The following is a 15,672-nucleotide window of genomic DNA, read 5'->3' as shown; positions in this document are numbered from 1 at the left end:
CATAAGGTGAAAAATATTCTAATAAACCATCTGCTAAAAAATATTCTACTAAGTTATATAGTGAAAAATATTCTAACAAACCATAAGGAGAAAAATATTTTAATAAACCATCGGCTAAAAAATATTCTACTAAGTTATATAGTAAAAAATATTCTACTAAACCACCTGGTGAAAAATATTTTAACAAACCATACTGTGAAAAATATTCTAATAAACCACCTGCTAAAAAATATTCTACTAAGTTATATAGTGAAAAATATTCTAAGAAACCATAAAGTGAAAAATATTCTACTAAGTTATATAGTGAAACATATTCTACTAAAGCACCTGGTGAAAAATATTCTAACAATCTATATGATAAAAAATATTCTAACAAACCGTAAGGTGAAAGATATTTTAATGAACCACCTGGTGAAAAATATTCTAACAAATCATCTGGCAGAAAGTAGACAATTGCAAGAAATTGAATCGACTGTAAATAAAAAAAGGAAACCACTATCATGTGCTAAGTGAATTACATTAGAACCACTCGACGATAGGAGTGATGAGAGAAAATGTTCGAAAGAGAAACATTTCGCTATGTACAATATATTATGGAATAATACGGTATCGCAAGAGTTCCTGTGACCTAAATAAAACAAGACAATATATTTTTACGACGATGTAATACAATATTTTAACTACGAAAAAAAAATTCACGATAAAATGTTACTCCGGAATTATAATTCTAGAGGAGTGGAAAGGTCGTTCGAAGATCACATTTCACAGACGATTGAATTTACATTTTTTCATTCGTTACTTTCGCTAGCCACGACACCACTAACGAAAGTATCTTCTCCCGTGTTTCTAAAAATAACGACGACCTTAAAATCGATCAGAGGATAATACAAAACCAGTGACATTTTTAATAACCCACGCAAAATGTACACCGTACCAAAAGTGATCGATAATTATTATCTTCCAGAACTCTGGACCCACCGAACCCTATTATCCCTCGAACTGTATCACTTACACAACCTCAATTTCAACGAAAAGAAAACTATTGAGTTGTTCGTAAAGTGATTTCGTTTTCCAAAATGGAGAATATATAATTGAATAAAATGGTCTGTAAAATGTCCGCGAAATGTTCGTTGGGATGAATTTTATCTACAAACCGATGTGACTGGGGTAACCGAGGTTCCGGATTCCCAGGAACGATTCCTGACACATCCAAAGTTTCTTAACCTCTCAAGAAATATATTGGATTGTTTGGATATTCATTTCGTTTTCCGAAATGGAGAATATTGAATTTAATAAAATGGTCTGTAAAATATCCGAGAGATGTTCCTTGGGGTGAATTTTATCTACAAACCGATGTGACTGGGGTAACCGAGGTTCCGAAATTCCAGGAACGATTCCTGACACATCCAAAGTTTCTTAACCTCTCAAGAAATATATTGAATTGTTTGAATAGTCATTTCGTTTTCCAAAATGGAGAATAAATAATTTAATAAAATAGTCTGTAAAATGTCCAAGAGATGTTCATTAGGGTGAATTTTATCTACAAACCGATGTGACTGGGGTAACCGAGGTTCCGGATTCCCAGGAACGATTCCTGACACATCCAAAGTTTCTTAACCTCTCAAGAAATATATTGAATTATTTGAATAGTCATTTCGTTTTCCAAACTGGAGAATAAATAATTTAATAAAATAGTCTGTAAAATGTCCGAGAGATGTTCGTTGGAGTGAATTTTATCTACAAACCGATATGACTGGGGTAACTGAGGTTCCGGATTCCCAGGAACGATCCACATCCAAAGTTTCTCAACCTCTCAAAAAATATATTGACTTGTTTGGATAGTCATTTCGTTTTCCAAACTGGAGAATAAATAATTTAATAAAATAGTCTGTAAAATGTCCGAGAGATGTTCGTTGGAGTGAATTTTATCTACAAACCGATGTGACTGGGGTAACCGAGGTTCCGGATTCCCAGGAACGATTCCTGACACATCCAAAGTTTCTCAACCTCTCAAAAAATATATTAAATTATTTGGATAGTTATTTCGTTTTCCAAAATGGAAATGAACCGAAAAAACGAACAGACTTTCCGAACAACCCGATAAAAAAAAAAAAAAACCAAGAAAAATATTCCCTGGAAGTTAAAACTCTTCCATTCCATTCCCATCGTGTATACACGCTACTGTTGTTCTCCACCCCTGATACATATGCAAATAACTTTACCCGTAGTCACGTCGACCCGTTTGATCGAATAGTTTTTGTCAATGTTTGGTAATATCTTCTCCTTCCGTAGTCGATTGTAAAATTCAAGCTGTGGAACCAATACCAAGTTGTATCGTTTCGTTAACAAAGAGAGTACCGTTTCGTAGCCAATTCTCCGTTCTGGCCCTGATTGCGAATCGGCCGGTAATCAAGGAAAAATCGTGAAAGAATTTCAATGAAACGTTCCTTTCAAATTGGCGCCCGCGTTTTCGTTTAATGAAAAGATTCCCGCGCGGAGAGCTAGTTTATTCGTGGAATTATTCACCCGGTATACGTAATTCACTGTTACCGTACCCAACGGTTCCGTTTATGCACCTATGCACCCGTATGCAACTATCGACCGTATTGTCTCGCGCTCGTCGCGAAACTCGTTCTCGAGATCGCGTTCCGTTTAATTGTCACGCGAGACTCGCGCAATTATCCGGGACCGGTTACGTTCTCGTTAATGGTGCACGACGATTTTCCTCTTTTCTCAACCGTGAAACTACGAGGATCGTAAGACGAGACCGGCGACTCGTTAATTAATTAAGCAAACGTGCTCACCGATTAATCCTCTCGAGCGGCGCACCGTGGAAAAGCGTGCGTATCGCGTCTGGAACTGTTACGCTTTACGACACCCGAGTGGAAGATTCCGTGCACGGTCGGACAGTGTTCTCGTCCAGATGAAAGATTCCAGTAACGAATTGAGTTATCCGGGAAAAGAATTATCACGTCGGATTGTTCGCGGACGAGAACAATATTTTTGCGTTCGAACGAGCAAAACGTACGTAGAGTGATAAGGAGAATTCTTTATCGTGGGATTGCACTGTAATGGAATATCGAACGAAGAGGGTAATGTTAAATGTAGGGTGTGAACGGGGGATGTGTTCTGTTATTAATCTAACTTTTGGAAAGATGTAACGAAGAAAAGTGAAGAATACGAGTGGAGGAAGGAACAGTCGAAATTAAGAATGGATGTGGAAATTACGTTGGTGAGAAGGTGAAATAGTATTAAATAATATCGAGGTGTGCGATAATGGTTCTACGTTTTGTTGAATCGGATAAAGTGTTCTTTCTCGAGCGTAGTAGCCGAAATGAATGAATTATCGACGAGCGAAAATTGTCATTCGGAGTAAGTATTGGGAAATATAAATATTGATCGAGTTGTAGATTGTAACGTGAACGAGTGTCGAATCCTCCAGTTAGAGTGTCCAGTTATTGTCCAGTTGGATCAACGTCACGAATAATAATTATTTATTATTCAACTAGGGAGAAACACTGTCGATATATTGGGTTGTTCGGAAAGTCGTTTCGTTTTTTTTTTTTGGAGAAACATTGTCCAAGTTTATATATTTTACTTCACTATATTTCTTAAAGAATATATTTTCTACTTGTTCTATTCTTGGGGAGTTTATTGACTAAATACATATATATATATTATATTATTGAGTTATTCGGAAATTTCGTTTTCTTTTTTGATGAAAATGAAACACGATTTTTTAGAGCGTATAACATTTCATTAAATTCAATATTCTCCATTTTGGAAAACGAAATGACTTTCCGAAGAAAACCCAATATATAAATCACCGTGGGTAATTTAATCGTTAATCCTCGAACCCTGAATCGTTCGTTTGATTTGTACGTTTAAAACAAACACGGTGAAACATCGATCCAACATTCAGTGAAGTGTCTCGATAACTATCAGCTACTGAACAACGAAAAGAGGCTCGGTTGTTCGCGACGAAGAAGAAATTCCGCAGTGATGTATCGCGAGTAACCCAACCTCGTTCCTCGAGGCGGTGCAAGGTTAATGCAACCTTTGAAAGTAACCAAACGAGCTGTAAGTGCTCCCTCGAGTGAGCTCGAGTCATGTCCACTTTGCTCCGATACCCTGGGGAACTATGCGGTGCGCGTAACTCGACGCAAACGCGAGTCGCTCCAACCGCGCGAGTTACGCGCACGAAACTATTATCAAAAACGACGAAAGACGAAAGTTCGCGAGGGAACTCGAATTTAAATCGTCGAAACCGCCACGAAAAGTTCGATGGAACTTGGTTTCTTTGCGTTTCACCATCGTAAAATCGACAAAAGGCAAAGTTGGTTACTGTAGGTTCGTGGATCGGTAAGTCCCTGACCCATATGACGTAGAAACGCACAAGCGAAGTCTATGTTTATGGAAACGGTGAATAGAGGTGTCTACGTGATCCTCGAATCTGCACAGACTTCGTTGCTTCCCTTAGGAAACTGTAATCGAGGCCTTTGATAACCTAGAGGGTGACGAGGTTGTTTAAGAATGGTGTCCTATTATTAACGTTCGGGAACCGAGTGGTAAACGAACGTCCCTTTAGCCGTGACCAAAGAAGGGGCGAATGTTTGAAAAGATGACGGGAAAGGTTGGTTATCGGTCGCCCCAAAAGGGATAAGAGGTGTCACGTATCATGGTTGGGAACACCGAAACGTCCCCCACGGTGTTCGAATTTACTTAGATAGGCCTTTGACACCACGGTGTTAAACTCCGTGCTAACGTAGTGATATCCCAACTGACCCAGTTTCGGAGTTTCATCGCGTCGCGGTGTTGACCGTGTAAGCTCACCGAACTGTGAGAACGGTGGTGAACGTTCGCCAACACGACACGATGATAAGTTGCCTTAATTACTTTCAGGAAGAAATGGAAGATCGGCCCCGGATCTCGACCCTGCTCAACAGCCTGTCGAATTATAGCAACACGATCCCGGCTGCGACCGATCCGGACAGCAAACCACCACCGGTGCAGGGTGGTGCACGGATGGGTACGCTGATCGGTGTCTACCTACCCTGCATTCAGAACATTTTCGGTGTGATACTCTTCATTCGTTTGACATGGGTCGTTGGAACGGCTGGCGCTATACAGGGTTTCTTCATCGTGCTCTGTTGCTGTTGCGTGGTGAGTATCGCTACCCTCGAGTTCTAGAACGTCTTCGAGGATCGGTTTATCAAAGAATATCGACTGTCTTGGAAGCCATTGGTGATAGGTAGATTCGAACGTTACAGTGCAACGTTTGTTCACCTGTAGACTCTACAGATTCTTCGAAAGAGTAGACTGTAGACTCTACAGATTCTTCCAAAGAGTAGACTGTAGACTCTACGGATTCTTCAAAAGAGTAGACTGTAGACTTTGCAAACTCTTCAAGAGAGTAGACTGTAGACTCTATAGACTCTTCAAAAGAGTAGATTGTAGACTTTGCAGACTCTTCAATAGAGTAGACTGTAGACTCTACAGACTCTTCGAAAGAGTAGACTGTAGACTCTACAGACTCTTCAAAAGAGTAGATTGTAGACTCTACAGACTCTTCAAAAGAGTAGACTGTAGACTCTTCTGACATGGCTTAGGATTGATCCTAGAGGAATAGTCGAGTATTCAACAGTATTGCCATTGCGATTTCTGTCCTCTTAACAAGCTTGGTTTGCACGCAGACAATGCTGACCGCTATCAGCATGAGCGCCATCGCGACCAACGGCGTGGTGCCTGCTGGTGGGTCCTACTTCATGATATCGAGAAGTTTGGGCCCAGAATTCGGTGGTGCTGTGGGGATGCTCTTCTACACCGGTACTACTTTGGCTGCTGCCATGTACATCATTGGTGCCGTTGAGATTGTCCTGGTGAGTGTACACCTAGAACAGTACCTGAACCCATTGGTGAACTAGAAATCCAGCAGTCTGTCCTCCAGCTTAAGAATGTCTCATCCTCCTAGAAGTGCAATGCGGTATTGGAAATGATTCATCGCAACGGTGACCAGACTTTAAACATCGTCCTCTTTGTTTAGACTTACATGGCACCCTCGTTGAGTATATTCGGAGACTTCACGAAGGATCCGAGTATCATGTACAACAACTTTCGTGTGTACGGCACGGGTCTGCTGATGGTGATGGGTACCATTGTGTTCATCGGTGTGAAATTCGTCAACAAGTTCGCCACGGTTGCTCTGGCCTGCGTCATCTGTTCGATCCTGTCGGTCTACGTGGGTCTGTTCGAAAACTTCCACGGCAACGAATCGCTCAAGTTCGTAGCTGCTATTGTACAGTCTCGCGCTGACTTGGACATTACTCCTCGGAACGAGGCAACATCGTTGTGTTTCAAGACTTGACAGAGGTTCCTCGTTTTTTTCAGGATGTGCGTTCTTGGTAGGAGATTGTTGAAGGACATCGACGTGTTGACCAAGTGCAACAAGAACGTCAGCGGAGTCCTGCATCAAATCTACTGTGGGAACAACACCGTGCCAGGCAAGTGTGACCCGTATTACGAGGAGAACAACTTGACGATCACCAATGGGATTCGTGGGCTGTCCAGCGGTGTGTTCTTGGGTAAGTCGCAACAACCGTGACCATTCTGATCGCGAGTACGATGAAAATGTCCGGTTTCGCTGACCACAAGTAACACTTTACCTTTAGAAAACATTTGGGGCAGTTTCCAAGAGGAAGGTCAACTGATTGCTTACGGGAACGATCCAAAGGACATTGACGTCATGTCAGAATCCACTTTCAACCAGATTCCAGTCGATCTTACAACCACCTTTACAATTCTCATCGGTATATTCTTCCCTTCTGTCACAGGTGAGCCATTGTTAGGCATTTTCGAAAGTCTTTCAACAGAATAAAGATTCTAGAACTGTGAAAGCAAAGATCTGCTGGTACAACTTTGTGAAAACACACCAATGCCCTTGCCTCCATCCTAAAATTACCTTCTACTCTCATCCTAGTAACCCGATTGGTAGGTAACCTACGAGTGATCGACCTAAAACTGAATACCCATTGGAAACCAATATAACTGAGATTCTCATACATCTGGTACGCTGCCCGCAGGTATCATGGCTGGGTCTAACAGATCAGGTGACCTGGCAGACGCCCAGAAATCAATCCCAATTGGTACGATATGCGCGATCCTCACCACCTCGGTTGTGTACCTCTCCTGCGTGTTGTTATTGGCCGGCACGGTGGACAATCTCTTGCTGCGGGACAAGTTCGGTCAAAGTATCGGTGGTAAACTGGTAGTGGCGAACTTAGCCTGGCCACACGAATGGGTGATCCTGATCGGCTCGTTCCTGTCCACCCTTGGCGCGGGTCTTCAATCGCTGACAGGCGCCCCGCGACTCCTACAAGCTATAGCCAAAGACGGCATCATACCCTTCCTGACACCGTTCGCTACCAGCTCGAGTCGTGGCGAGCCCACCAGAGCTCTGGTGCTGACGGTGATCATCTGCCAATGCGGCATCCTTCTTGGCAACGTTGACTACCTGGCACCCCTGTTGTCCATGTTCTTCCTGATGTGTTACGGATTCGTCAACCTGGCCTGCGCTCTGCAAACCCTCCTGCGTACACCCAACTGGCGACCGAGATTCAAATACTACCACTGGAGTCTGTCCTTCCTCGGTTTGTCGCTCTGCATCGCCATCATGTTCATGACCAGCTGGTACTACGCACTGTTGGCAATGGTAATGGCCGGCTGCATCTACAAGTACATCGAATACCGTGGCGCCGAGAAGGAATGGGGAGACGGTATCCGTGGTCTGGCTCTGTCAGCCGCTCGTTACTCCCTGTTGCGTCTGGAGGAAGGACCCCCTCACACGAAGAACTGGAGACCGCAGATCCTCATCCTGGCCAAGCTTACCGACGACCTGGTCCCCAAGTATCGCAAGCTGTTCGCGTTTGCCAGCCAACTGAAGGCAGGCAAGGGTCTCACCGTTTGCGTCAGCTGCATCGGCGGAGACTACATCCAGAACTCCGGTGAAGCATTAGCTGCGAAGCAGAGTCTCCGTAAGACGATAATCGAGGAGAAGGTGAAGGGATTCGTCGATGTTCTGGTAGCGAGAAACATCGTCGACGGTTTGAGCTCGTTGATACAGACCACCGGACTCGGCGGAATGAAACCCAACACCGTGATCCTTGGTTGGCCTTACGGCTGGCGACAATCCGAGGACGAAAGAACCTGGAGGGTCTTTCTGCAGACAGTCAGAGCCGTTGCTGCGGCTAGAATGGCTCTGTTGGTGCCCAAAGGGATCAACTTCTTCCCCGACTCGACCGAGAAGGTGGTCGGTTACATCGATGTCTGGTGGATCGTTCACGACGGTGGTCTTCTGATGTTGCTGCCCTTCTTGCTCAAGCAACACCGCACCTGGAAGAACTGCAAGATGAGGATTTTCACCGTTGCCCAGATGGAAGACAACTCTATCCAGATGAAGAAAGAACTGAAGAAGTTCCTGTACGATCTTAGGATCGAAGCTGAAGTGGAAATCGTGGAAATGGTGAGATATCGATTGACTAACGTACACAGTTTCTCAGCGAACAGACTTGTTCGAATGTACACGACAGATTGAACGATCGATGGAAAATTATTCCTGTAGTCCATCGTTCGTCAGTTTGAGTGTAAAGACACCTATACAGAGATTCGCTAATTGCTTTCAACGATTGGTATTCGTAGATGGATTCCGATATATCCGCCTACACCTACGAGAGGACCCTGATGATGGAGCAAAGGAACCAGATGCTGAGGGAGCTGCGACTGAACAAGAAGGAGTCCCTCGGAGTGGTAAGTAACGAAACCGCGCAAACAACGAACACGATACGTCTTTGTGAATACGTAATACATGCATATATATACATACATATATATATAAACTAAGAACTGCTACGGCGATACTGATGGGTATGTGTCTGTTTGTTGCGTGCTCGTCACGGATAAGGTGCCGACATTGGTGGACTTCAACGAGGTACCCGCCGAAGAAAATTTACCTCTGGTTTGTCAGACAATTCCTGGAGTTCCTCCGTCTCTCTCTCTCTCTTTCTCTCTTTATCTCTCTCTCTCTCTCTTCCCTCGTCAGTGTCACCGACACGCCACGTTCCCAGGATTCCCGTCTACCTTCCCCACCCAGTCCCCGATGTTTCATAACAAAGCATTTCGTTTGTCAACCATCTGACAAACTCACCACCTGTCACCCCGAATAACCCGTTCAGAGAAAACAAACTCATGGAGGTGACGTGGGAATCGTCACTCCTGGACACTAGCGATTCCACGCCAGTAACAAACGCTACGTGTCACGCTAATAGACTGCACCGTTACGCCCCATGACCGAAGGCCCTCCACCAGTTTGCTTTTTTGATCATGATTTTGTTTCTGAAACACCTGACAAGGCTCCAGTTTCAGCTTGATTGGCACGTTCTCATTCCGAATGCTTACATTAGTGGTCATTTATTTAGCCAAATCATACTGTGCTTTGACGCTAGAGTTAGTCGTCTTTCGACACACTTGACTGTCTCCTGCTGTTCGGGACACGGTGGTCCGGCCCGCGATTCGTTGACCCCCCCGTTTATCGTGAACACAGGTGCAGACGATCGTGGACCATCACCACAACGTCGACGTGAAGATCGCGACCAAGGTGAGATTCCAGGAACCCGGTAGCCAGAACTCGAACATCGTAGACGAGGCGCAGGAGAAGCTCGTGCAGGACACCGAGACGGCCAAGGAATCGGACACGGGGGAGTCCAACGACGGCGTGGAGGAGGCGAAGGAGGGTGACGAGGAAACGAAATTGATCGGTGGCTCGCCGAAACAGGACAACAAGGAGAACACCGAGAAAGAGGAGAAGGAAAACGAGAAGAAGAAAACTGAGAGCACGGATTCGAAGCAGCCCACGATCACACCGTAAGTGATGGGGACCGCTCGGTCGGTGGCTCTTGCAACCTGCGAGTTGGCGAGAGTAGTTGAGCGAAGTTAGCGAGAGTAACTGAGTCGAGTTGGCGAGAGTAGTTGAGTGAAGTTGGCGAGAGTAGCTAAGTGAAATTAGCGAGAATAGCTGAGTGAAGTTAGCGAGAGTAACTGAGTCGGGTTAGAAAGAGTAGTTGAATGAAGTTAGCGAGAGTAGTTGAGTGAAGTTGACGAGAGTAGTTGAGTGAAGTTAGCGAGAGTAACTGAGTCGAGTTATCGAGAGTAGTCGAGTGAAGTTAGCGAGAGTAGTTGAGTGAAGTTAACGAGAGTAGTTGAGTGAAATTAGCGAGAGTAGCTGAATCGAATTAGTAAGAGTAGTTGAATGAAATTAGCGAGAGTAACTGAGTCGAGTTAACGAGAGTAGCTGAGTGAAATTAGCGAGAGTAGCTGAGTGAAGTTGGCAGGAGTAGTTGAGCGAAGTTAGCGAGAGTAGCTGAGTGAAATTAGCGAGAGTAGCTGAATCGAATTAGCGAGAATAGCTGAGTGAAGTTAGCGAGAGTAACTGAGTCGAGTTAGCGAGAGTAGTGAGTGAAGTTAGCGAGAGTAGTTGAGTGAAGTTAGCGAGAGTAGGTGAATCTAAAGCTTCTACGATGTTTGCAGTGACGAGGGCGACGTGAGGCGTATGCACACTTCCGTGAAGCTGAACGAAGTGATCGTCAACAAGAGCCATGACGCTCAGTTAGTCATCCTCAATCTTCCTGGACCACCACGTGACACTAAAATGGAACGTGAATCAAACTGTATCCTTTTAATACGAGACCCTACTTTCGTCTCAATCTCGATCACCATGACGCTGCCTTTGTGGATAAAATCAGCTCAAAGAGTTTCTTAGCTGACAGTTGAACCACAATACTACTTGTTTCATCGTTTACCATCTGAAAGATCGTTAACTTGTCATCGTTCGTTACAATTTCTTTGTAATTTCCTTGACCAGGACACCTCAGACATGGAATTCCTAGAGGTTCTCACCGAGGGTCTGGAGAGGGTGCTGATGGTGCGCGGTGGCGGACGGGAGGTGATCACCATCTACTCGTGAACTAGACCCGGAGGAATCGAAGTAACCGCCTCGCAAAAGCAGAAATCTAGTTTACTTCTTAAAGACCTAAACGACTTCACCCTAAGGAACACGTTGCTCTTGTGCCATTGTCTGAGCAGTCACTTGCGTTTCGCGTTGTGAACACACGGTTACCGAAGAAGAGTACGTACGGATGCCGAATCGACGATAACGTTTTCGCGGACTCAAAACTCGACCGGATCGAGGAGGCTCGTAGGCTACGTTCAAAAATAGCCGAACCTCGAGAAGGCCAAAAGTGACACACATGCCAAAGGATAAGTTTCCTTTAAAATGAAATTTCACATGTAAGCTAGGATACGTAGGATCTATCTTATTTACACTCGTCCCTTTCGAACAAAAAAAGAAGAAAAAGACAAAAAAAAACAAAACAAAACAAAACAAAAACAAAAACAGAAAAACCAAACAAACAAAGATAGACAACGTGGTTTTATTCGTAACACAAAGGAAAACTCTGCGCGGTAAGACGAGAAACGATTAACAGGACAAGGGTTAGCACACAGAGCGTATCACGACCTTATTATCGTACCAGGTAATCGAGGAACCGCGCGAGCGGACGTTGGTTGCTCGTCGACATATGGCCGAGGGTCGAAGAATATGAGAGGACCGACGAGGAAGAACCGACACGTCCCGAGTAAACTCGCTCCAATTCTAATTAACTCCCACCATTGAAACTAAAATCAAAATTTTTGGTCCGAGGCTAAGATCGAAGCATCTACGAAACCACTGCCAGAATACTTTCTAAATGCTTCGCGTTTAACCAAAGACGCGAGAGGCTCATTTTTCTACACGCATTTGTCGTTATAGAGAGTATAAATAGGTATGTATAATTCTACTGCTTATAGGTGAACATAGGGTAGCCTAGGATAGCGCGTTGAAGTACGCCGAGAAACGCGCGGCGTAAGGTCGGCTGAACGCTGCAGCGTGAACAGCTTCATCACGACCGTTGAACTTTTATCGTGTGTGTCCGTGAGACGAGTCTCCCCCCACCCCCTTAATTCACAGAACCGACAAGTTCGAGGGTGAACCGTGGTGGGGGGGACAGTACGAGGTGAAGATCTTTAAACGTGCTAGAAAATTCTGAAAGTTGAAACGCGGCACTCGCGTTGCCGTTACCATAGAGATAGTTCAAACTGTCAATGTATTAAGAAAAGTATATTACTGCCAGTCTTGAAATTGTTAATTAGGATTAATCAGACATTGACCGTAGCGGAACTAATCGTAAAAGGAGTTCGAACCCTCGGGGCGCTATTAAGGATGCACATTAACGAGAACCACTTGAGATTGATCTGTTTGCATCGTGGTACTGACAACAATAGAAACAAACCGAGCGAGGAAAGTGTATCAACGTGAAATTCAACTTGAAATTGATCTGCCTCAAGATTTACAGCGGTTAGACTATTATAGAGTTCAAGCTCTCGAAAAAAAGAACTCTGTGCTAAAGGATACGTTGCACACGTTCTTAAGGATTGCCAATACATGAAAGATTAACCAAGGAATTGGCTATTAATTCTTCAAGTTACTAACACATGTCATTTTACCGATACAACCATCAACGAGTAACAATAGCAGCAGCAGTTTAGAGAAACGAGTTCAAATTCTTAATATATCGGAGAAGACGTCGCTGTGGTACCTTTAAAATTGTTAACACTCTCGTCGTCGTTATTGGATTAACGTGACATCGGATGTCGGAACAGTAGCGTTGGGTACTGAGATCGGTACGCACGGACTCTGAACCCGGGACACCACTCACCGTTTTATACTTCGTTGATCAAATCTCAAGCACCATGCGTTCTCGTAAAGGTTCAAGCAGCAGCGTTCTCTCGAACCAGCGCCGCGACCAACAAAAGGAAGTAACCCGGCGGGTATTCACGCATCTCCTTCAGGACTGAAGTTCGTTTTTCCATTGTACTTCTCGACCTCTTGCGCGTCGAAGTCTTTGTCTAGATTCGCGTTTATACTGTCCAAGGCCTACCGGTCCGATTCACCGCTCCAATACGTCTCAAATGGCACACATCCACACAGAAACACACACATACATACATGCATACATACATGTGTACACAGTCCTTCGGCGAGGACCGTGACGGTCCGAGGGGGAGGGCCACGGTGTCTCGCCTGCATAGAATTACAGAAGGAACAGTGAATGCCAAAAAAAAAAGAAAACAGGAAAAAAGGTTAAAAAACGAAACAAAAGAAAACGAAGAAAAAAAGAAGATAGACGAGAAGAAAACGAACGCGCCATTCCCCGTAACCGACTCTCATCGAAGGATAGCGTAGCGCCGCGATCGGTGTCGCGTTTAAGTGTCGTGTGCATGTCACGTTTCGTGCACGGTCCGAAACTATTCGGTCGTGCTTCATTTAGATAGGCACTATCTAATACGTATATACGTATACATATATTTATAAAAATAAACGAAGACGCTTCGTACATATGTGTGTGTGTGTATATATATATATATATATATATATATATATATATATATATATATATATATATATATATATATATGTATATGTATATATATGTATATGTATATGTATATGTATATGTATATGTATATGTATATGTATATGTATATGTATATGTATATGTATATGTATATGTATATGTATATGTATATGTATATGTATATGTATATGTATATGTATATGTATATGTATATGTATATGTATATGTATATGTATATGTATATGTATATGTATATGTATATGTATATGTATATGTATATGTATATGTATATGTATATGTATATGTATATGTATATGTATATGTATATGTATATGTATATGTATATGTATATGTATATGTATATGTATATGTATATGTATATGTATATGTATATGTATATGTATATGTATATGTATATGTATATGTATATGTATATGTATATGTATATGTATATGTATATGTATATGTATATGTATATGTATATGTATATAGTATATGTATAGCACATATGTGTGTAAGTATATATGACGAATAGTTTATGTACGAGAAGAGGGAAGTCGAGAATCGACGTAACAGAGATCTTTTTAAGAAAAAAAAAAAAAAAGGAATCACGTAGCACCGCGGGTGACCTATTGTACCCGTCGATAAAACTGTGTCTACTTAATCGATGTCCGTGAACGGGTCACAGTTCCGGAAACCGAGTTCATCCGAACAGGGGAGAGTCGAGAATTCGAGGAACCTTCGTGGTCATTTGTCGGCTGGCTAGGAAGAGCCGGTGTGAACGGTTATGGGATTCTTTTCTTCGCGAAACGAGATGCCCTCGGGCACGTTCGAAGATGTTTGAAGACGTTTGAAGATGTTCGAAGATGTTTGAAGATGTTTGAAGGGGGAGAGAGGTTCGGGATATTAGAAGTACGCACAAAAATAAACCGAAAATGTCCGACTAACGTAAGTTAGGAAATTATCCCGATCAAGTACCATGGGATTTTATAGGTTAAAGGTTACAATTAACGCGGGAGTGACTGGTCGCCATAGTTACGTTACGGTCAGGTCTACTCCCTTGTCGTCTTATCTCCATTTGTACTCTCTCGTGTTGTCGTACAATCAAACAACGACGATCTTTTAATAACGGCGAGCAATCGAGGAAAGTAATACAATTATCGGAAACCGTAGACTCGATACGCGGTATACTCCATTGCCCGTATATTTTTCGTTTATTTTCGTGAGTATGCTACGCAGTCCGGAAATCCTGAACCTATTTGTTGAATACCCTATTACGTGGTCCGGTGAACACGAGAATCATTCGCACGAAAGTACCCCGTGCTCTGAACGAGGGTAGTCGAGCAACAGGACAACCGCAACGTTGTCGTAGGGACAAGTGTGGCAACGTTGCGTATCGCGCGAGAATCGACAACACCGCTCGAGTGAGATCTCCACGAGATTACCATGCCTGCAACCAGTAGAGCCCGAACGATCGAATTGCCCGATATTGAACCGAATTCGGAGCATTTGTCGAACGAACGTGTAGAACTTACGAGGGAACAGGAGGATTGTTCATAATTGTCACAGGTACGAGCATAAATGTGTCGGTTGTAACGTCTCTTTATCTACCTCATCGCTACCACCTTAGTCGAAAGTAAGAGCATTCGATCATGCACACGATGCACGTGCACAATGCACTTCGAGCATTCGGTACGGTTGTAACCTCTTGCACCTAATCGGAGCAACCGATAACACGGGGGAAAGAACTCCGTGATCAGCTCGAAGCAACGTGAAGAAATTACCCACGCAAAGCAATACAACAACAAATTGAAACGAACCGTCTTGGGCGTTGCATCGAGGAGGAGGTGTGGTGGGAGGAAGGGTGGGGATAGGAACCGGCGAATCCGAAGCTGGCACGATCCGACGCGTAGGTTCACGGTACTCAGTCTCTGTCTATCGTCCACGATGTTGCGACATGTACTTTCTAATTTTAATACGTTACTCACTTGTCGATTACCATATATTTTATGTGTAGTTGCCTATCCGATAGGCATCGGCACTGCATAGTTTATACGAGACATGTTGACTATGAGAAAAGTTTATTCGCGAGCGGGGTGACGACAGAAATCCGAATGGTAGCAACGAGAGAAACGGACGAAGCGAAACGAGAGGGAAACTGTTCCGGAGA

The 15,672-nt window shown here is 43.6% G+C and overlaps 1 protein-coding gene across 6 annotated transcripts in view; it reads left to right on the top strand.

Moving 5' to 3' along the window:
• Positions 1 to 13,489, top strand: part of Kcc (solute carrier family 12 member kcc) — a 188,020-nt gene extending 174,531 nt beyond the window's left edge. For 4 of the 6 annotated variants that reach the window (XM_076309101.1, XM_076309105.1, XM_076309106.1 and 1 more), the window contains 11 exons: positions 4,903 to 5,163; positions 5,694 to 5,879; positions 6,044 to 6,279; positions 6,388 to 6,581; positions 6,669 to 6,830; positions 7,080 to 8,518; positions 8,695 to 8,802; positions 8,957 to 9,010; positions 9,596 to 9,915; positions 10,579 to 10,718; positions 10,923 to 13,489. In XM_076309101.1, coding sequence (XP_076165216.1) covers positions 4,903 to 5,163; positions 5,694 to 5,879; positions 6,044 to 6,279; positions 6,388 to 6,581; positions 6,669 to 6,830; positions 7,080 to 8,518; positions 8,695 to 8,802; positions 8,957 to 9,010; positions 9,596 to 9,915; positions 10,579 to 10,718; positions 10,923 to 11,014 — 3,192 coding nt within the window. In that variant the 3' untranslated portion in view covers positions 11,015 to 13,489. The remainder of the gene's footprint in view (positions 1 to 4,902; positions 5,164 to 5,693; positions 5,880 to 6,043; positions 6,280 to 6,387; positions 6,582 to 6,668; positions 6,831 to 7,079; positions 8,519 to 8,694; positions 8,803 to 8,956; positions 9,011 to 9,595; positions 9,916 to 10,578; positions 10,719 to 10,922) is intronic. The other 2 variants (XM_076309102.1, XM_076309103.1) reach the window with 2 other exon arrangements.
• Positions 13,490 to 15,672: the final 2,183 nt, after the last annotated feature.

This window comes from Ptiloglossa arizonensis, chromosome 4 (assembly GCF_051014685.1).
Source record: "Ptiloglossa arizonensis isolate GNS036 chromosome 4, iyPtiAriz1_principal, whole genome shotgun sequence".
Classification (NCBI taxonomy): domain Eukaryota; kingdom Metazoa; phylum Arthropoda; class Insecta; order Hymenoptera; family Colletidae; genus Ptiloglossa; species Ptiloglossa arizonensis.
This window is presented reverse-complemented; position numbering and strand designations above follow the sequence as displayed.